General features: G+C 41.6%; 1 protein-coding gene across 2 annotated transcripts in view; it reads right to left on the bottom strand.

The window, feature by feature from the left end:
- The window catches only part of ADCY2 (adenylate cyclase 2), a 444,758-nt gene that overhangs the window by 314,287 nt on the left and 106,979 nt on the right, over positions 1–23,492 (bottom strand). For both annotated transcript variants that reach the window (XM_050938140.1, XM_050938141.1), the window contains one exon: positions 6,431–6,592. In XM_050938140.1, coding sequence (XP_050794097.1) covers positions 6,431–6,592 — 162 coding nt within the window. The remainder of the gene's footprint in view (positions 1–6,430; positions 6,593–23,492) is intronic.

The following is a 23,492-nucleotide window of genomic DNA, read 5'->3' as shown; positions in this document are numbered from 1 at the left end:
AAGAACATAAGAAAGGCCATACCGGGTCAGACCAAAAGTCCATCTAGCCCACTATCCTGTCTACTGACAGTGGCCAATGCCAGGTGCCCCAGAGGGAGTGAACCTAACAGGTAATGATCAAGTGATCTCTCTCCTGCCATCCATCTCCATCCTCTGACAAACAGAGGTTAGGGACACTATTCCTTATCCATCCTGGCTAACAGCCATTTATGGACTTAACCACCATGAATTTATCCAGTTCTCTTTTAAATACTGTTATAGTCCTAGCCTTCACAATCTCCTCAGGTAAGGAGTTCCACAAGTTGACTGTGCGCTGCGTGAAGAAGAACTTCCTTTTATTTGTTTTAAACCTGCTGCCTATTAATTTCATTTGGTGACCCCTAGTTCTTGTATTATGGGAATACGTAAATAACTTTTTCTTATCCACTTTCTCTGCATCACTCATGATTTTAGATACCTCTTTCATATCCCCCCTTAGCCTCCTCTTTTCCAAGCAGAAGAGTCCTAGCGTCTTTCATCTTTCCTCATATGGGACCCTCTCCAAACCCCTAATCATTTTAGTTGCCCTTTTCTTAACCTTTTCTAGTGCCAATATATCTTTTTTGAGATGAGGAGACCACATCTGTATGCAGTATTCGACATGTGGGCATACCATCGATTTATATAATGGCAATAATATATTCTCAGCCTTATTCTCTATCCCCTTTTTAATGATTCCTAATATCCTATTTGCTTTTTTGACCGCCTCTGCACACTGTGTGGACATCTTCAGAGAACTATCCACGATGACGCCAAGATCTTTTTCCTGACTTGTTGTAGCTAAATTAGCCCCCATCATATTGTATGTATAGTTGGGGTTATTTTTTTCCAATATGCATTACTTTACATTTATCCACATTAAATTTCATTTGCCATTTTGTTGCCCAATCACTTAGTTTTGTGAGATCTTTCTGAAGTTCTTCACGGTCTGCTTTGGTCTTAACTATTTTGAGCAGTTTAGTATCGACTGCAAACTTTGCCACTTCACTTCCAAAAATATACAATGGTAAATTTTCTTTACTTCATTGTGCTTCAATGTATTCATGTACTGAAGTGCACTGCTGAGAGTCAGAGAGAAAAATTAAGATATGAAATACAGTTTGAGGTACATCATTGGCATACACTTTATTTCTTTCTCCCATGTAACTGGAGAGACAAATCCAGCTTTTCTTCACCTATGGATATGGATTGATCTTTGCTTACAAGAAAAACAAGACAAACACTCACCTGGAAGCACTCAGTTACAAACAACAGAAATCTAAAGTATTTGGAGATTACACTGCACTACTGCAAAGGTACACAGTTCGGCATACTGCAAAAAAAAAAATTGGAATACTGTCCTGAAAATTCTATACAAATTTCTATACAAATTCGCTGGCTGCACAAAGTCTTTCTTCCATTGTCTCCACACCAAACAGGAAGATACAGATGATGGAAGTTATTATTGTTTCTGTGGAACAAGTAAATTTCCTTGTATAGATTGTAGAAACACTTCTCTCCCTAACAAATAATATACTCTCAAAATATAACCTTTAGGAGGAAATGGCTGCAATAAGAGTTACCAGAATGGAGTGTGAGGTTGTGCCATCTCTTGAGCCATGAAAAGGCAAATAGTGGAGGACAACATAACTGGTACTTTGACAGCTAGAAGTAGGCACCAGCCATTTGCAAAATGGCCACATTAGGGATGAAGCCATTTGGTTGTGCGAAATTTTGAAGAGCTAGAAAAGCATGCTGGTAAAAAACAACAACAAATAATCTTGTTAACTGCCATAACAACCACACATGGATACTGTATGCAGAATCCATTTTCCTTTTATTCATAGAATCATGGGACGAGAAGGGATCTTGAGAGGTCATCTGTTATTATCTAGACCATCCCAGACAGGAGTTTGTCTAACCTGCTCTTAAAATCTCCAATGATGGAGATTCCACAACCTCCACAGGCAATTTATTCCAGTGCTTAACCACCCTGACAGTTAGGAAGATTTTCCTAATGTTCAACCTGTCTGTTACAGCTATCCCCTATTCCATTTTGTTTCTTACAGCTGTCCCCAGACTCCATTTTGTTTTCTGTTCTTCTGTGGCCGCCCTTCCCTGGCTGTTAAGTTGTTTACCAGGGCCACTGCCCTTCTCAAAGGGAGGGCCCCTTAAGTTGTTTAACAAGAGCCATTGCCCTTCTCAAAGGGATGGCCACTTGTGCTGCGTGCTAAGTGGGACCACTGCCCTGTTCAAAGGGTTAGTCCTGTTATCACCTCGTTGAGCCTGGGCTTGGTGTAGGGTAGGCAATGTCCAGAGCTGCAAGACCTAATGTGTTTTTAAGATCCTGGGCATGAGTCATAGGCCTCATGTGCTCTTGAGTCACCTATTGCACAGGACTATGTCCAGGCATGTCTCTGGGCTTACCTTCAGTTTTTTCCCTGTGCCCCCTCCCCTGTGACAGAGGGAGCCTATCAGGATTACTGGCGGGAAACTGCCCAAGTTTGCCTTTAAAACCAGACATTTTTGAAACACACCTCAGAAAGGTTCCTGCATTGCTGCCTGGTCTGATCAGCCAGGGGTTCTGGGGGGTCCTTTCTCTGCTCTCATTTTATTTTTGAGCGTAGCCCCGTTTTTTGAATGCCCTCCCCATGAAGAACGAATTGCTACCTGAGAGATCTCCTGATTATTATTGAGACTGTACCGAGCCCTCCTTGCCTCTTCTGATGTTGCTGCTGCTTCTGCCTTTGCTGCTGCCTTGGGGACTGGTAAGAATCCCTCTGTAAAACTTTCTATACTTTTATTTTATTATTTTAGCTGCTGGCTCTGTTTCCCCAGCACACAGACTCAAGCTAAACCTTGGTCTGTGTCTTAAAACCTCTCTTAAACTCCAGGGCTCTTTGCCGCTAAAAATAAGTTTGTGCCGCTGCTAAGCTCTGCTCCTGTGGGCTTTGCCTTGGGGCTCTCTGCTTTCAGCTGTATGCACCGCTGTAGCCACCATCCCTTGGCTTCCTTGGGAGCTGGGTCCTGGACACATACCACTCTGCCCTCTGTAACCTCCCCATAGCATAAGGTGCACCATAGGTCTTGTTTTTTTTAGTTTAATAAGTCATAGTTTGTTAAGATTGTAGAGCTTGTAAGTTTCAACTGCCTTGTTATAATTTACTGTTTTGTTGCTCCGTATAGTTGCTTGTTATAGCTTTGCTTAGAATTGTGATATTTGTTGTTTTGCCTAGTCGTTGGTTAAGATAGATAAGGTTTTTTGCTGCTTAAATTCGCCTTCCTGCTGTCCCGATCTCTTCCTGAATTTTCCCGTGTCTGTTTTTCCCCCGCTCCAATCTCCCCCTCTGTGTGCTCCTCCGTGTCTCCCTGTTATAACCCTTTGCTGATTTTCCCCCGCATCTGCACTCCCTCCGAACTTCCCAACTCCTTGCTGCTTCCCCCCCTGCGTCTGCATCACCCTCCGAACTTCCCAAATCCCTTGCTGCTTCTCCCCCTGTATAACTTCCCTAACCCTTTGCTGCTTTTTCCCCTGCATCTGCACTCTCTCCGAACTTCCCAACTCCTTGCTGCTTCCCCCCCTGCGTATGCATCACCCTCCAAACTTCCCAAACCCCTTGCTGCTTCTCCCCCTGTATAACTTCCCTAACCCTTTGCTGCTTTTTCCCCCGCATCTGCACTCTCTCCGAACTTCCCAACTCCTTGCTGCTTCCCCCGTGTCTGCATCACCCTCCGAACTTCCCAAACTCCTTGCTGCTTCTCCCCCTGTGAAACTTCCCAAACCCTTTGCTGATTTTTTTACCTTTGTTTTTGGTGTCCGCTTGTTGCTTAAACCTCTCTCTAGCCCTTCTTTACACTTCTCCGCTGCCCCTCCCCTACCGAAGATCACCATCACACTGCTCCGTTGTCCTTACCCTGCAGGGCATCAGAGTCTCTCGATGCTTCCAGCCGCTCGTCTGATTACCACTAATCACTCACTCCCCCCACCCTCCTGTTTCTTGACCCAGCCTTTATATTGATATTGTATTGTTGTACTGTAACTCACATTTTACTTGTAATTATAACACCCCATTGGTTGCCTCCACTTTTCTGATATACTTTGTATTTACATTGATGCCACTGTGTTACATTGTGTATCTAGCTATTGACTCATATAGAAGCTACCATTTTATTTTGCATTTCTTTTGGGTACGCTTTGCATTTCCACACTGTATCTAGAGTTGCTTATTGACTGTACTGTATCCCATTGTGCTGAACCCCACTTGCTGTAGCCCACTATTAGAACTCCCTACACTGTTCAATAAGAACCCCCCCATCGTTGTCTATTGTAAACACCCTATACACCCCATCCCATCGTATTTCATTATTAAATTCCCACCACTTCCTTTTTTTTCCTTTAATAAAGAAATTAATTGGAACCCCAGCTGTGTGGTAATTGCTCCCCAAGATCCCATATACCTGCAGGCAGGGACACAACCTAAACCTTCTTTGCTGTAATTTAAGCCAATTGCTTCTTGCCCAACCCTCAGTGGTTAAGGAGAATAATTTTTCTCCCTCCTCCTTGTAACAACCTTTTATGTACTTGAAAACTATTATGTCCCCTCTCAGTCACCTCTTTTCCAGACTAAACAAACCCAGTTTTTTCAATCTTCACTCAGAGGTCATGTTTTCTAGACCTTTAATCATTTGTGTTGCTCTTCTCTGAACTTTCTCCAATTTGTCTACATCTTTCCTGAAATGTGGCACCCAGAACTGGACACAATACTCCAGTTAAGACCTAATCAACACAGAGTAGAGCAGAAGAATTACTTCTTGTGTAAAACACTCCTGCTAATACATCCCAGAATGATGTTCGCTTTTTTTGCAACAGTGTTACATTGTTGACCCATATTTAGCTTGTTGTCCACTATAATCCCCAGATCTCTTTCCGCAGTACTTTTTTCTAGGCAGTCATTTCCCCTTTTTGTATGTCTGCAACTGATTGTTCCTTCCTAAGTGGAATACTTTGTATTTGTCCTTACTGAATTCCATCCTATTTACTTCAGACCATTCTCCAGTTTGTCTAGATCATTTTGAATTATAATCATATCTAAATCACTGATGACAATATTGAACAGAACCGGACTCAGAACTGATCCCTCAGGGACCACACTCATTATGCCCTTCCAGTATGATTCTGACCCACTGATAACTATTCTCTGGGAATGGTTTTCCAACCAATTATGCACCAGATACACAGATATTATGCAGATACATCACACACACATAAGTGGTGGCTACTACAATTATCAATAATGATTTTTTTAAAAATGTGGTTGAATGTTTCATATAATATTCTGGTCTTGCAGAAGGCCCAGAACAATTGCACCTTCTTTGTGTTCCCCCAACCCAAAGACCAAAAATCACCATCAATGGGCAGGAAGAAAGTGAGGCCATGTTCCTCATTCAAGTGAAACTCCTACAAAGAAATAAACCTCAGATAATCTTCTCCTCATGCCCCATTTAATATTTTTGATAACACAACTCTGCATTCAGAGCTGGAGGTAAACCTAAAATCTACTTTCCTAAAGTAGGAGATATTTAAGTTGACTTTATTGACATTCACCTATGATTTGAACACATTATACACAAACTATACTTGGATTCTCTACATTTTTCTAATTAAAGTTCCAAAACGTGAGTGGAAATGGTTTCATTCTTCACCACTTTCTAATGAATTGATTGGTTGTTATTCTTACTGTCATTTGTTAATTTTCTTGCCTGTTTCATGTATACATTTACAAAAAACTAAGCAAATTGTTTTTTAAGCAATGCAGTTTCAGTGCAAAAGAAAAATGATAATTTGTTCCTAAACAAGCCCATCTATTTCTGTAGGGTTATACTAACACAGATAACATGAAAGTTGTCTTCCAAATGAAATGTAAATTTTCTCCTCAAAATTTGTTTTAAAATCAAAGCTGAGATTCATATATTATTACAAATAACATAAAAAATTCTGATAATTTGAATTTTTTAAAACATCTGTGAATTTAACTGTACACGTCTCATACAAAAATAACAGAGCTGAGTTACCAATTAGAAATAGTCTTTACTTGAAAAAATGGTATTGTAATTCAGCAATCAGGATAATGGATATGCCATTTAGAAAGGTTATGCTAACCTCAGTTTCTGCATTGATAATTACTAAGCAGCTGTTGCTTCTACTGGTGGAGTGCATGTTCAGCTATCCATTAACATTACTGACATTTAACCTTAATATCAGAAAGTGGGAAGCTGTGAATCAGGTTGACAAGCAATACAAAAATGCAAAGAGAAATAAATTCATGTTCCCAAGCACAGCTCACGGTATCTGCTGCCATGTTTACCTGGCAATTCAGTGCGTAATCAATGATTACTTCTATTAATCACCTACCTGCCAAACCAAGTGTTCCTTTATGATGGTTGTAGTTGATAGACAGATGCTCAGCACAATGGTGTGGGATGAAGCGGTCAAGACGCTGGCAATTATAGCATCTCTCATGTTGAAGGGCAGCATGGTATATGCCACAAATATAATGAACAAGAAAAATGATACCTGTGCAGAAGAGTAGGAAAAAAAGAAACCTGTCAAATTCATTTTGGCATAAAGAAAAGTTACCACTCAACATTAAACTAGCTGAAACTACAAGCAAATGTTCTTTATAATTCAACTTAGGTTAACATATAGAGGAAATTTAAAATGTTCCTGAAGGTGCCCTAGACAAAAGTACTGAATTATATTTGATTTAAAAATCACAGTTTCAGAAGTTGCATGATTTCTCATATTCGTGTTACAAAAACATTCAGATTTGTCATTACAAAACAAAATAATAGTTTCATAGTATCATGCCCACAACTGAAGGAAAATTTTCTTGGAAAGAAAAGCTACTTACCTTACAGCAAGCTGAGTTTTTTAAGATGTGTGGTTCCTATCTGTATTCCACTGTTGGTACACATACACTCCATGCACCTCACACTGGAAGATTCTTGTTTGCAGTGTCTGTTGGTCTGCATCTCCTCCCCTCTCATTCTCATGCTCTGAACAAAAGGTATAAAAGGCAGCGTGGAACAACCACCTTTCCAGTTCCTTCTCTACCATGAATTAAGGAAAGAATGTGAAGCAGAGGGGAAGGAGGGCAGGTAGTGGAATACAGATAGGGACCACACATCTTGAAGAAATTCAATTACTTTAAGGTAAGTAATTTCTCTTTCTTCTTTGAGTGCTTGTCCCTATGTTTATTCTATTTCACTGTGGGTGACTGACATGCTGGCAATGAGAAGGGTGTGAGGATCAGGGCAGCAAAGATGATTGGAGGACTGACACACCAAAGAATGTGTTAGTTACGGAGGCTTGCACTATGGCATAATGTGTCATGAAGGTACAAATGGAACTCTATGTTGCTGCTTTATTTCTTAGGGCAAGGCTACTAAAGCTGCTTGCACTCTAGTTAAGTGGGCTCTTGTTCCATGCAGGAGAGGAAGATGCAACAACTAATACAGAAGGATACAGCCTGAAATGCTCTTAAACACTTTCTGAGGAGATCCATTGACCTCTCATTTGCTCCACTAGGGAAAGAAATAGTCTAGGTAACTTGCTGATTGATTTTGTTCTTTGCACTAATATTTGTCACACAAACAGAGAATGGAGTCTTTTATCTTCAGTGCTGGCATGAGGCTTTGGAAAAATATAGGTAGCTGTATTGTCTGATTTATGTGAAAGTCTGAGTTTACTTTAGCGGTGAATTTTGGGTGTAGCCTCAATGAGACTTCATCCTTGTGGAATACTTTATAGGGTGGATCAGCTACAAGGGTTCCAAGTTCCCCCACTCTTCTAGCAGAAATGATGACCGCTCAGAAGGCAAGCTTCATCAATAAGTGAGACATTGAGCACCCAGCTAATAGTTCAAACAGTGGCTTAGTTAAGGTCCAGAGTACCTAGTCAAAAGCCCAGATTGCAGTGAGAACGGTTATTGAAGTAAAGATTCTAACCAAATCTTTAAGAAAATGTACTGTCACAGGGTGGGTGAAAATGGAATGCTCATCAACTGAAGGGTGGCAGGTGCTGATCACCGCCAAGTGAACTCACAGTGAGCAATGAGCTAAGGGAAAGGCCCACAAAAGAAAATCCAATGCCTGATTCCTCTGGGGACATGTGGCGACGCTGGGCCCAAACAGAGAATTTCTTCCACTTGGCTAAGTAGCATTTCCTGCTGGATTCTTTCCTACTGTTGTTGAGGATGGATTGAATGGCTTCTGAAAATGTCTGTCACATGTCTGACACCAATCCAACACCATGCCATGAGATGGAGAGAGTCCAGACTGGGATGTCTGATCTTGCCTTTGTCCTGGGTCAAAAGATCCAGGAAAGATTAGATGCTGCTAGGTGGACAGGTTGACATGTGAAGAAGGCTGGGAAATCACAACTGCCAGGGCCATCGGGGAGTGAAGAGAATGATTGTCACTCCATCCAGCGATGCTGGAACACTTTTTATAGTGGGGGTGCTGAAAGTCAGATAATTAAACTGTAAACCATGTGTGTTCAAAAGCAATGTGAAAAAGCACAATTCCTGCTCACACCACACAGGTGCAGCACAGCTCCCAAATTCTCAAGAATCGCAAAATAATTCTAGCTTTGTTCTGACAGCATCAGCAAACTTTTCACAGTAAAACCTGGGGGTGTTGCAGCACCCTCAGCAACTGTGCCTATGACTCCATCCTGTTGGATCTTTCAGGGAACTCAAGGTAAGAGTGGAATGGGGAAAATTGTATCTTAAATGACTTGCCCATGAGTCTAGATGAGCACAAGGAGTTCTGACCCTGAGCCCCTCTGGAGAATGAAATTTTGCATTTCGTGAGATATGAATAGGTCTCAACATGAGATTTCCCAGTAAGTGAATATATTGTTCACCATGAAATCATGCAGCTTCCATTCGCAGTTGGTCAAGAAATGTCTGTTGAAGCTATTTGCTAGTGAATTGTGCAGCCTGGGAGGTGTACTGCTGATAGGGTAACCTGGTGACAAATGCACCAATTCCACAGATTGACCACTGACTATAGCCATTGCCATTGATCTTGATGCTGTATCTGCTGCACTAACTTCAGCCTGTATAGATGATCTATCCATCAACTTGCCTTCACTGATAAGGGCCTGAAATTATGCCCTATCCTCCAGAGGTTGTTTATCCTTAAATTCCGAGAACTTCACGTAATTCATGAAATTGTACTTTGATAGCATGACTTGGTAGTTGAATATTCTGAACTGGAGGCTGACTGACATCAAAACCTTCCTTCCCAGAAGGTCCAAACATTTGGCCTCCTCATCTGCAGCAGTAGATCTTGGGTGCTGTTGCCTAATCCTCTCTTTGGTCAGTTGGGCCACCAATGAGTTCATGGCAGGATGGATAAACAAAAACTGCACCCGCGGGTGGAATGAAGTCCCTCTTTTCCACCTTTTTAGAAGTACGCATCTGTTGCTGGAGTATGCCATACAGTTCTGAGCAGTTCTAGAATGACCTCTTTTATGAGGAGTGCTACTCTTATATGTCTTGAGAGTTGTAAAACATCCAAGAGCTTGTGATGAGAGTCCTGAGCTTCTATATGGATTTGGGAGTCTGCCACTCCTTGACAGCTCTTGAAACTGTCTATGGTCATCCAGGGAGAGGATGAGGCAGAAGCAACTGCCTCATCCAGGGATGAGGATGATATTCATGACAGTACCAGCAGTACCACTGGATCAGCCTCCTCTTCTTCCTCTTCAATGGCTTCTTGATGGAGATCTGGTTGGTCTAATAGGGTAGAATCATAGAATTGTAGGATTGGAAGGGACCTCCCAAGGTCTTCTAGTCCAGTCACAAGCACTCAAGGCAGGACTAAGTGTTACCTAGACTATCCCAGACAGGAGTTTGTCTAACCTAATCTTAAAAATCTCCAGTGATGGAGATCCCACAGCCTCCCTAGGCAATTTATTCCAGCCCTTTACTATCCTGACAGTTAGGAAGTTTTTCCTAATGTCCAACCTAAACCTCCCTTGCTGCAATTTAAGCCCATTGCTTCATGTCCTGTCCTCAGAGGTTAACAAGAACAATCTTTTACTCTCCTCCTTGTAACAACCTTTTATGTACTTGTAAACTGTTATATCTCCTCTCAGTCTTTTCTTCTCCAGACTAAACAAATCCAGTTTCTTCAATTTTTCCTCATAGGCAGCGTTTTCTAGATGTTTAACTATTTTCATTGCTCTTCTCTGGACATCCTCCAATTTGTCCACATCCTTCCTGAACTGTGGCATCCAGACCTGGACACAATACTCCAGCTGAAGCATAATCATTGTGGAATAAAACAGAAGAATTACTGCTCATGTCTTGCTTACAACATGCCTGCTAATAGATTCCAGAATGATGTTTGGGGTTTTTTTGCAACAGTGTTACACTGTTGACATATTTAGTTTGTGATCCACTATGACCTCCAGATCCCTTTCTGCAGTACTCCTTCCTAGACAGTTATTTCCTCTTTTGTCTGTGTGCAATTGATTGTTCCTTCCTACATGGAGTACTTTGCATTTGTCCTTATTGTATTTCAGCTTAGACGGGTGATGAGACTCCAGACAGGATCGTAGATTCAATCACCATGGTTCCCAATAAGAACAGTTAGTGTGTCAAAGGCAGGATATGGAGGTCCCTAAGGCACTGGGTACTAGTTGTCCTTTGGAAGGTATCCAGACATGTAAGATGGGGCCTAAAAGATTCTTGATCCTCTGTCTGGGCTGCCCTCTCTACATGGAAGAGCTGTTGGACTATCAGATCTATGTCTATGGGTGGTGTCACTGGTACCACTGAAGATGGCATATGACAACTAGTAGACGGATTGGGAGATGGACTTCTCCCTTTCATAGTCTCTGTGGACCATTTTTGTCAGAACCTCTCTCATGAGGACAGGTTATTATAGAAAGGGAGATTGTGAATCCAAGTTCATGAAAATATCCTCTGGAATGGTACAACTCTCTCCCACTCTTGGGAGATGCAGACGCTTTTCTTCATATACCATCAGAGCTGGTGAAGGGAGGCTTTCAGAGACTGGTGCTTCTTTATGAAACCATGGTGGTATTGACAGTGTCTGGGCTCTCTACGTCTATCTATTGATCTATAATGATAGTTCACTTGGTTCCTGGTATTGAGTGCTGGCTACTGATGGAGTTGGTCTCGCTCCAGATGTCAGGGCCAGTACTAGGTACTAAGTACTAGGTACTTCTCTTAGTTGGACCCATGAGTCTTCGGAGCACCTACATCTCTGGAACCAGAACATGAGGGATCACCCATTTTGGACAGAGACGAGGAAGAAGCCATCCTTTTGGAGGTGGAGTTAGGTGGGAATTTACCCCAAGGTTTCTGAGAGCGTTTTCTAGTCTCCTGCTGAGCCTGAGGAGTAGAGTCCTTGGCTCTCCTTTTGCCCACCTGAGTCAGACATTGCACTGCTAGGAGCTGCACTTCTCGATGCTTCTGCCCAATGGTCACAGTGGTCTGCCTGGCCAGGATCAGAATAGGGCCTCATTGCACACTTTGTAAGATATTTCCTACATCTGAATTCCTGCTTGCCAGGGTCATCCAGGAAAGGAGCAGCACATGGAGCACCTTATTAGAGAGCGAGCTTTTCAAAGGAAGTAAAGGCACAGCTGGAGGTCACTGCTGACCAGAAAGGAGAAGGGCCAGAAGATACAGTTCTTAAGGCCCAGAATCCTGGGCATAATCTGAGTCCTGTACTGGGAATGGGGGGTTCCTCCAATGGGAAGGGATGTCCCCAAATTCTAATAACGAATTCTAGAGCAACTAAGACTAAATCTAGCTAAAAAACTCTTATTTACAATATTTAAGGTTTAAAGTCAGAGGATCAAATCCATGGACATTGAAGGGTCTGTCATAGACCATGTCATGGTAAAAAGGATTGGAGACACGGTCAATCTACCCTGCCCCATGTACTTTCCTTCAAAACACATGAAGAAGAAGGGCGCAGACCAACAGACACTGATAGCAAGAATCTTCTAATCTCAGGCACACAAAGCACATGCATGCCCACGGTGGAATACACATAAGGACCAGCACTCAAAGAAGAACTGAGGGTTTCAGACATCAGGGGTGGTGATATTTTCAGAAAGTATCTATCTAGTTATAGCTACACACACACACATACACACACAGTAGCTGTACTGATAAGCAGAAGGCACTATGTTAAAGAAAAAAATATGCACATTTCAATTTCTGAGAGAATTAACATTATACAAATCTTAGTAATCTGAAAAAATATCCCAACAGAAATGAATATATGAGGGCAGATTTCTCCCAGAAGTCTTTCCATATATAATTAGTCAAAACTCTGACTTTGTGTGTGCAGGGATAATGCCTATAAAGTCAATGAAATTGCCTATAAAGCTTATTTGGAGTCCCTGCAATGGTTGCCTCTCAGTCCATAGTACACAGAGCAGCTTACCAAATGTCTAAAACTGTTGTTCTCAAATTTTTGTATTGGTGACCCCTTTCACATAGCAAGCCTCTATGTGCGACTCCCCCTTTTAAATTAAAAACACTTCTTTACAGATTTAACACCATTATAAATGCTATTGGCAAAGTGGGGTTTGGGGTGGAGGCTGACAGCTCACGACCCCCCATGTAATAACATTGTGACTCCCTGAGTAGTCCCGGCCCCCAGTTTGAGATCCCCTGGTCTAAAAGGATTTAAGTGCAACACAATACTCGCAGTGACATCCTGCTGTCGGGTCAGTCAACACTGTATACTACATGCTTGCTATACTACTAATATGGATTTCTCCAGATCATGGTTGTGGAGAAAGGTGCTCCATTGATGACTATGTTATAATCTTTCTGCAAATAGAGGATTTCAATTATTAGAGATGTCTATCCAGCAGCTTTTTTGAACATCAGGGGCCTGATCCTGCTGCCACTGAGGTCAATGGCAAAACTTCTTCAATTAATTTTATAGATATATAATAATTATACGTACACATTCATATGTGTACATCGATGTGTGTGTGCGTGCACATGCACTTCTGACCTATTGCTGAGCTGAAGAGGAAAGAAAGGATGTATATCATGCAAGTGGCAATGACTTGAAACATTATGCCCATAGAGGTCAGGAACAGATGTCTCCAGGAGCACTGAGAAATTTTTCTGACACATTTATAAATTGCGTAGCATGACTTCCCACCTAGCACAGCCTTTCAGCTACAGCTACCTCTGTGTATGGGAAGCAGGGTGATGGCCACACTCCCATGCCACCAAGATATAACCTTGTGTTCCACTGACCACTCTTGTCAGCACTCACAACTAGAGTTGCCAACTTTCTAGTTGCGCAAAATCAAACACCCTAGCCTCTCCCCTTCCCAAAGGCCCCAAAGCCACGAGGGTCACTTTTGGACTGAGTGTTCCGGTCGAAAACCGGAGACCTGGTCACCCTACAAAACAATTCCTGACTCTCAATGAATGTCTCTCTGCAGAAGCACTAGTGGTGGAGGAGAGCATTTGGGCTCCTTGATTCTTCTCTCCCTCAGAACAACTATAGTTTGGCTGACACTATATATTGCATAACATTATTCTTTTGGATTTAGGTACACTGTGACGGAAGTAATCTAGTAGAAATAAAATTGATATTCTTTTAAAACAAAAACTGACAAACCACAACAGCTCTCAACATTTTGCTCTTCCCTCCTCCTTCCTCCCCTAAGTATCCTTTTGTGTTCTCAAAACAAGTGGGTCTCAAGTGCAGCAGCAGAACCATAAATATTACATTTAAATGCTGTCATCACAGACAATCATTAGAATATATTTGACTTCCCTGTTCCACTCAAGAAGTCAGATTTATGCATTTCTTTTTAAAGTTATGAACAAACCACACATAATGCACTAAAAATGTACAGAAACAGTGCTTGACTTGAAATGCATTAAATGCAAGGCAAAGAACATTTGAAAATATTTGTTTGTGCAGCTGACTAGTTCATTCAGCCTATTTCCATTTTCAATGGTTTCTCCCAGTGATGATTTTTTTTGTTGTTAAGATAGTGTTGAGGCTTAATGGGCTTCATTCAGCAGCTGTTTTGACTAGATGGTGTCTTGAAAACTGGGTCAGAGAAAGCTGCTACAAAATAGAAGAGTATAGTGATGGATTTGTGACAGTACACTGACAAAGTAAGTAATGCATCAGTTTGAAATTTTTCAAGGGAGTGTAATTCGCATAGCAGTATTTAAAACCTACCAACAGTGATTTCTTTTGCTAGTGCAGTAGATTAGCATACGTTTTTCTCCTCTTCCTCCCTTGTTTTGGTTCATTTTTCTTATAAAAATAAGCTCCAATTGAGTAGAAAAAAAATCAAGAGAAGCCTTATAATCAAGATACAATTCAAAATATCTGGGGGATCAGTCATCCTACACTTTGTGTACTGTATGGGCAGGAATAACTAAGATGCAGGAGAGGTAAGTATGCAAGCTTCAAAAAAATGAAAAGATCTGTCATGCTCACTCTGAACAGGCGGGTTTGGAGAGGTGAAATCCAGCTTCACCTTTAAGGCCAGGATAAGGTGCTGTAAAGTGACTATTGCCTGTGTTATTGTTACCTTTTCTGACTTTCCATTAATATAAGTAGGTTGAAAAAATCATTGCAGTGTCTCCCTGCTAGTTGTAGGGTCAATGGAACTCTTAACCCTAACCTATTTCACCTCCATCTCCTCCTCTTCATAAGTACCCGTAGTAAGGTATAAATGGTGCACAGGGCTTTGCCCTGGTTCTCCATGCCAGGGTGAATTTCACCATCCGTTCATAGTGCTGGATAACAAGCACAATTCAATTGCTGTTCACAATCTCAGAAAAGGGGCATATCACAGGGAAAAAAAGGATGCAGATAAGGGAAACACGACACTGCTATGTTTCTCTGTTCCAGAGTGCCCTAAGCAGATGTATGTTACACAGATCTGCAGACCAGCATCTCTATGATACAAGAGGGATTCCATGAAGGATGGCGTGCCCATCTAGAAACAGCTACTGTCAATGCAGCATGAAAGACTCAGAGAAGAAATGGATCCTAACCTAGGAGAACAGCTAGAGAGAAAAGGAAAGGCTGATGAAGCCTGTTATTTTTATAACAAATCTCAAGTGACAAGTGGTACAGGCTCTACATGTCAGCACTGGATTATTAAAATACAACTTCTTTCTTTCAAAGCATGCTGAGTTACAGACTTGAGCAACACTAGTTTTGGTTCAAGCCTCATTTTAGTTTTAACATTTGTGAAATATTTTATCTTCTAGTCTGCCACAAACTGATATTTTTAGGTTTTTTGCAAAATTACTATTATTTAGAGTTTAGTGGTCCCAAGTGAGAGAGTCTAAATAAAATAGGCAATAAAAAGGGTGAGAAAAGGATGTCTTACTATCACCATTTTACTGAAGGGAAGACGGAGGCACAGAGATTAAGTGACTTGCTTAAGGTTACTTAAGATGTCTGCAGCAGACCCAGGAATTGAACCCAGATTCTCCCCTTCCCATCTTTTAACCATAAGGCCATAATTCATCATTTTCTTTTGTTTTTATTTTTATGAACACCGAAAAAAGCAAACAACGTTGATAGAATTTGCCTCTCACGTCAATTTTACATTGTCTGACCATTGAAAGGGGAAGGATATTGTAGCCATTTGAGAAAAAGAGATGCTAGATGTGCTTCTTATATCAATTACATTCCAGCAACGACCCATGGCTTTTTAAACCATTGGTAAATGGTTAACCATAACTAGTCTGGAATTATGTCAAAGTCACCCAACTTAAAATGTTACTGTCATCAGAGTTTCTCCCAGAGCTGTTTTCACTAAAAAGAGTGACATCCCAGCCCTGGAGCAGTCATGCACATCCAAGTACACTGTTAGTGTGAACAAGGAGAAAGCGTTGCTCTGGACAGACGGTGGTAATGAGGCATAAGCCAATAAAACATTTGTAGTTAAACAGGACCATATTTTACTTGTAAATATAGTGAAAGCAACATTTCACTGGGAGAATAATAATAGCAATACCCTGTTGCCATCTGCAAATATACACACTAGTTGGCCAATTTATTAAAGGATAATTCTCCAAGTATTTATTAAGATCCAGCTTCTTTTTATTGTAGAAGGAAATAGAGTAGACATTCACTGAAGAGTAAAGAATTATCCCCTTAAAAGAGAGATATTTGATTATAGCTATTGGTTTCAAAGGAAAGAAAAGGTAGCTATATACAAAAACAGAGAAAAATAAAATAAAATTATACACACAAAATTTATTTAAGAAGTTTATTCCATTTTTTGTTAATGTCTATAGATCTTACAAAACTGTTTATATATATTTAATAAGATGTATGCTTTTAGGTTTAGGGAAGCTGTATTCTCTATTCTAACACAAAGAGTTAATGTTGCAATTGTATCACAGTTCCTTGTGCCCTCCCTGAATGTGAGAGTTTAAGTCCTCAAACATCTAAAAACCAAGGTGCAAAATGAAGTTCATACTTCCCAAACAAGTTTCACTTCACGTTAGGATCACCTTCTGTTCTGAGCCACCAAACAGAAGAACCTATATGTAGCCCATATAGGACTATAACAGATAATGAGCTGGAGCCGGTTCCCACCGGTTCCCAAGAACCGGTTCCTAAAATTACACCTCTGTTGAGAACTGCTTGTTAAAGGACCAGGGGGTGGGCAAAGAACTCCGGTCCATGGGCCGGACCATCCTGTTGCTCCCAGGATTCCCAGCTAAGGAGGCTGAGGCTCCCCTATCCCTTCCCCCGCTTCCCCCCAGCTGCATCAGCTGGGCAGCTCAGTTGAGCTCTGGAGTTGTCTTGCTGCCGCTTTTTGAGTGGCCCGGCAAGGTGTGTGTGTGTGGTGGTGGGGGCTGCTGCAAGCTCCAGGGCTGGCCAGAGGGGAGGAGTGGGGGCAAGTGGGGCAATTGACAAAGGCCCTGCAGGGGCCCCTGGCCCCACGAGGATGTCTCCCCTGGGCCCTCCCCTGCTTCCCCCATCCAGCAGAGCCACAGCATGGCCAGCAGCTGGGCAGCTCAGCTGAGCTCTGGGCTGCCAGCAAGGTAAGGGGGGGGCTGCAAGCTCCAGGGCCGTGGAGGGGGGACAAGTGGGACAATTTGCTCCAGGCCCCTGGCCCCATGAGGATGCCTCCCCCCGGCCCTCCCCACAGAGCTGCAGCATGGCCAGCAGCTGGGCAGCCCAACTGAACTCCTGAGTCGTCCTGCTGCTTTGAGCTGCTGGCAAGGTAAGGGGGGAGGGGGCTGCAAGCTCTAGGGCTGCCGGGAGGGCAAGTGGGGCAATTTTCCCCAGGCCCTGCAGGGGCCCCTCGGCCCCACGAGTATGTCTCGCTCCGCCCCCCTCTTTAAATCAGAACTTTTTATAGGGAACAGGTTGTTAAGATTTTGGCAGCTCATCACTGGGATCACCTTCTGTTCTGAGCCACCAAATAGAAGAACCTATATGTAGCCCATATACGACTATAACAGATAACAAATAGAGTACAGTGGTTTCCTACCTGATTTTCAGTAAGCAGGCAATTTAGCACCTTGTATACAGGCAGGAGTAATGGGAAGGACTGGGGACTAAACGGTCCAAAAAGACTTTCAAATTTTATAGATCATTCCATAAAACCATCTGCCACTCAAAAGGGGGCTGGGGGGATGGATGAGAAAAGGCCTTTAACATGGGAGGCACTATTCTCAGATATTACAGGGCTAAGAGTAGCCCAAACTGAGGTTTTGGTTTATGTAAAACTAGTTAGTTAGTTATCTATCTAGCTGTAGCCAATACATGCTACACCTCAAGAATAAAACCTAGAGGGTAAGTTTTGCTATTTGCGAGATTTTTGTTATTAAAACAGACAATTCACTCCAGTAGCTTACATGTCTATTTACATATTTATTCCTTAATTATGACTTTCCTAGTTTAATATTATTATTGCACATGGGTTTTTATTTTTTAATATTTTAATAGTAAAGGTGAGAAAATATAAATACATAACCCCATAAATCATAGTGGTTTTACTCAGAGAGAACTCCAAGACTAATAATATAATTACTGTTATGTAGAGGCTAGTACTTCAAGTTGACCAAGGTAAAGAAAGTCCAATACAGCCTTGTCATAAACAGATAGTTAAGGGTTAATGTCTCTTTTACCTGTAAAGGGTTAAGAAGCTCAGTAAACCTGGCTGACACCTGACCAGAGGACCAATAAGGGGACAAGATACTTTCAAATCTTGGTGGAGGGAAGTCTTTGTTGTGCTCTTTGTTTTGGGGGTTGTTCGCGCTTGGGACTAAGAGGGAACAGATGTCAATCCAGGCTCTCCAAATCTTCCTAAACCAGTCTCTCATGTTTCAAAATTGTAAGTAACAGCCAGGCAAGGCGGATTAATTTTATTTTTGTTTTCTCAACTTGTAAATGTCCTGTTTTGCTGAGAGGATTTTACCTCTGTTTGCTGTAACTTTGAACCTAAGGCTAGAGGGGGTTCCTCTGGGCTATACAAATTTGATTACCCTGTAAAGTATTTTCCATCCTGATTTTACAGAGATGATTTTTACTTTTCTTCTTTAATTAAAAGCTTTCTTTTTAAGAACCTGATTGATTTTTCCTTGTATTAAGATCCAAGGGGATTGGCTCTGGACTCACCAGGGATTGGTGGGGGAAAAGAAGGGGATGGTTAATTTCTCCTTGTTTTAAGATCCAAGGGGTTTGGATCTGTGTTCACCAGGGAATTGGCGAAGTCCCTCAAGGCCACCCAGGGAGGGGAGAGTTTTGGGGGGACAGGAAGTGCTCCAGATACTGACTTCTGGATGGTGGCAGTGTACCAGATCTAAGCAAGTAATTAAGCTTAGAAGTGTCCATGCAGGTCCCCACATTTGTACCCTAAAGTTCAGAGTGGGGAAGGAACCTTGACAAGCCTACTTCATAAAATTGTTTATGAAAGTCAGTGAAAATTGGACATAAATAGCTGGTACATACTGGATTACTTAAGATAAAAAAAATTGTAAAAAGAAGTCTTAAAGGCCTCTGCTAAAGTGATGGGTTGATATGACAATGAGCTGAAATAGGAGGAAATGTTTATAGTTGAAATCCATAAGATACATGTGACTGGTTAACGTTAATGGGATAAGGTTGCCACTCTTCCAGGACACTGTTTATCTGAGAGTCATTAAAGGGGGGCAGGGAGGGGAGCACATGAATTTGAATAAACAATCTTTACTACTGTGCATGCCAACTCCACAGTCACTAAGGATCATGTGAGCCATGTGACACTCTTGAGCCTCTGTCATCCTGATCCTAAAAGGCATCCTAACCAGAGCAGGCCAGAGAGAGGGAACCAATGACATCGCCACCTTGACTAGCTTCAGTTAAATCCTGCAAAACACCCAGAATGTGTGTTTGAGGTTTCTGCTGCCACCTTCTCCCTAGTGTGTCATTTTCCTTCTTACCTAATTTCTCCTCTTCCCTATCTCTCCCCTTTTGCCTTCTGTGTAGTGAGTTTGGCTTAGCCAGCCAAAACAATGCCATCTTCTGCAGCACTCTGGTCACAGGCTCACAGTAAAGATAGCTAAAAGCAAAACCTTAAGCAGCCTGACAGAGTTACAAGTCTACCAGGTCTCCAAGTAGCTGATAAGACTGGGTGCTGTGCCTGTGAGTATGTCTACACAGCCAAAAAGACCCACGGCGGCAAGTCTCAGAACCTGGATCAACTGACTCAGGCTCGCAGGCCTCGTGCTATGGGGCTAAAAATAGCAGTGTCGGCATCAGGGCTCAGGCTGGAGACTGGGCTCTGAGACTCTCTCCCCTTGCCAGGTTTCAGATCTCAGGCTCGCCTGAGCCCAAATATCTGTAGTACAATTTTTAGCCTGTCAGCTTGAGCCCAAGTCAGTTGACCCGGGTTCTGAGTCTCATTGCCACAGGGCTTCTTTTTTGTTGTTTGTTGTTGTTGTTTGTTGTTGTTTAGATGTACTCTGTGTTTCTCCAGCACTGAGGATGCCAGTAAGAGTTAGCACCAGAGACAGAGCTGCATTTTCTCTCTTTGCTGTTCTTTTCTCTTCCTTTTTGGGTTTGCTTCTCTTTAAGGGTACAGGATCAGACATCTCCAATAACAGCAGCTACCATCTTGACTACCATTTCTCTTTTCCCCCAAAAGGCCAGTTAAATTCCATTTTTAATACACTGCTACCCCACTATAACGCGACCCGATATAACATGGGTTCACATATAGCGCAGTAGCAGTGGGGCTCCGCAGCGCTTTAAAGGGTCCGGGGCTCCGGCTGCTGCGGGGAGCCCCTGGCCCTTTAAATCACCACTGGAGCCCTGCAGCCGCTAACCCGATATAACAGGGTTTCATCTATAAAGCAGTAGGGATTTTTGGCTCCCCATGACCGCATTATATCAGGGTAGAGGTGTACCATCTAAAAATTGTCAAATATAGAATTTTCCTTATAAAAACTCTACAGGGGAAGGGAAATGGATTAGGGCATGTTGTTAAAATGAAAGCCTTACTTATCTCTTTATACATAAAATGCTTTAACTACTAGTTATTCTTTTTCAGTATCTTTAATAAGAGATTTTTTATAGTGGTTGCTACAATAAGAGTAAGCCTGTGATAGCTTGACACAAAACCCCGCACTGTATTTAACTGATTAATGTTGTAACCGTGAACAAGGGTTTCTTTAACATCTTATCACTTGTGGGGGCCAAGTTGTGCCCCTTCCAACACAACATTGCATAACATGGCACTCAAGGTGCTGAACAATAAATATGATTAAAATATAACAAAGATATAACTAACTTAATGCGCTCTTACAGGACCACACGGGGGGGGGGGGGGCAAGTGGGGCAATTTGCCACAGGCCCTGGACCCTGCAGGGGCCCCCACGAGAATATAGTATTCTATAGTACTGCAACTTTTTTATGGAAGGGGCCCCCAAAATCGCTTTGCCCCAGGCCCCCTGAATCTTCTGGGCAGCCCTGCGCTCTTAAAGGCAAACAAATGAAAGCAAATGAGAGGGTCCAAATGTTGATTAAATTAGTTCTGTGCAAACAGAATAAAGTCCAAATCAGCAATATGTAAGTAAATTTGATACTTCAAAGGATTAAAACAATTATGTGTCAAATCAGCTGGGAAAAAGGATTAACACGGAAATGTATGAACAGTAATTGAGAACTGTTTAAAACATTGTAGTTGCCAAAAAAGACACATTTGAGAAAGACGATTACACTGGGTAAAAAAATAGCCTGGCTTAGAAAGGAAGTAAAAGCAGCTACAAATAATAAATTACATATAAACAAATGCAAAAAGAGGGAAGTTAATACCAATGAATATGGACTATAAATTAGGAATCATAAAAAAAATTAAGGGAAACAAAAAAAGATAATAAGGTAAAATCTATGCCCAGCAGAATTAAGGAAAATAAGAAGTTATTTTAAAACATACTAAGCTCAAATGGAATCCTAACAATGATATTGATTACTAAATGGAAATGCTGGAATTGTCAATTAAAATGCAAACACAGCAGATGCATTCAATAAATATTTTTATTCTGTGTTACGGAAAAAGCCAGATGATGATGTATCCTGGCCACTACTGGAGATGGGAAACTTGACTAGTTAGACCACTGGTCTAGGCCAGTATGGAAGTTCTTATTTACATCATATATTAATGAAATACTTTTCATTCCAACAATAACTCAAGAGTATGTTAAATATCACTTACCAAAAGCACACATTTTAAAATTAGCAGGTACAAATAACTTTCATCCAAGTTTTTTTAAAAGGACTAGCCAAGGAGTTCTCCGGACCATTAATGTTGATTTCTCAAAAGTCTTGGAACACAGAGGAAGTTCCAGAGGACTGGAAGTATGCCAACGTTGTGCCAATATTTTAAAAGGGATGACCTGAGTAATTATAGAATTGTCAGTGTGACATCAGTCCCAGGCAAAATAATGGAATGGCTAATAAAGAACTATATTAATAGTATAACACAATTAATACCAATCAACCTGAGTTGATGGAAAATCAATATTTTCAAACTAGATGTTTTTTATGAGATTACAACTTTGGTTGATAAACATAATAATGTTGATGTAATATACTTATACTTCTGTAAGTCACTTGACTTGATAACACATGATATTTTAATTAAGAAACCAGAACAATACAAAAATGAACAAGGCACACATTAAAAATATTAATAATTGGCTACTAGATAGATCTTAAAAAATATCTGTAAATGGGGAATCATCATCAAGTGGGTGTGTTTCTAGTGGAGGTCCACAGGTCCACAGGTCCACAGCTTTTGGCCATACACTATTTAACACTTTTATCAATGACCTGGGAGAAAAAACTTCTAATCACCACAGACGGAATGAGTTACATCGCCTGGGGTGTTTCACAGCAAAGATATTTTCTGCTCAGATAAGACACACAGTAGGATCCCTACTAAGTGTTGGTGTTCAAGGGAAGCCACCCATCAGACTGAGGCTTCAAGGGGATGTCTCACTCTTGCCCTGGGTCTGCATATACAAAGTTGAGTGCAGGATCAGCGTCCCAGAGGTCAGCAGGAGTTTGCCTGAGTCACAGACAATATAAGGAATTCAAGGTTGAGCCCTAAAGGAACAAAACTAAGCAGCAGTGTTCTGGAAAGTTATGGTTCAAGAAATGCTATTGGTATAATTTACCTGTATAACCTGTGATGTATTTTGTGTGTCTACCTGCTTACTCAGTTGTGTACCATACTGAAACATAAGCACTAATAGATGAATATAAAATAAAACATTCTTGTTGTACTGCCCCATTCTTTATTATTATTAAGTCTCAGTTTTTCCCCCTTATGTCTCCGTGCAATTAGCAGAAGCTTAACTTTATTAAATATTAGAATTCTAAACAAAAAATTAGTAAAAAATTATACTATAATAAAACATTGAAAGTTGTCCTTCGTGTAGTTTTACATGCTTTGAAAACCTGCAAATGTATGACAGGGTGTATCAAGGCTTTGAGGCTCCCCTGCTGGAGGCCTTGTGGTCCTACCACACTCCACCCCAAGAGCAGTGAAGGTGGGTCCTCCAAGCCTGCCTAGATAGTCTGTAAGGAAGCAGCCAATCAGAGCACAGCATTCTCAAAGAAAAGGCACTACAGGGGCTGAGCTGACCAGTTGCTGGCTGGGACCAGAAGTGTGAGGAAGAACTGGAAGACTGTGAAGCTCTCCAGGTAAAGAGGAAGGGGCTACATGGGAAATAGCCCAGAGAATAGCAGCAGCAGCAGCAGCAACTATTAAAGGTAGCAGCACTGAGATGCTATTTGTAGGGTGCATGGGTTGGAACCCAGAGTAATGGGTGGGCTCAGGTTCCCCCCACCGGACTTTGACAAAGCAGCCAAAGTCCTGAGAAGGGAACAAGTTTCATTTAGAAGCCCATGCA

The sequence above is a fragment of the Gopherus flavomarginatus genome, chromosome 2, assembly GCF_025201925.1.
Source record: "Gopherus flavomarginatus isolate rGopFla2 chromosome 2, rGopFla2.mat.asm, whole genome shotgun sequence".
In the NCBI taxonomy this organism is placed as follows: domain Eukaryota; kingdom Metazoa; phylum Chordata; order Testudines; family Testudinidae; genus Gopherus; species Gopherus flavomarginatus.
This window is presented reverse-complemented; position numbering and strand designations above follow the sequence as displayed.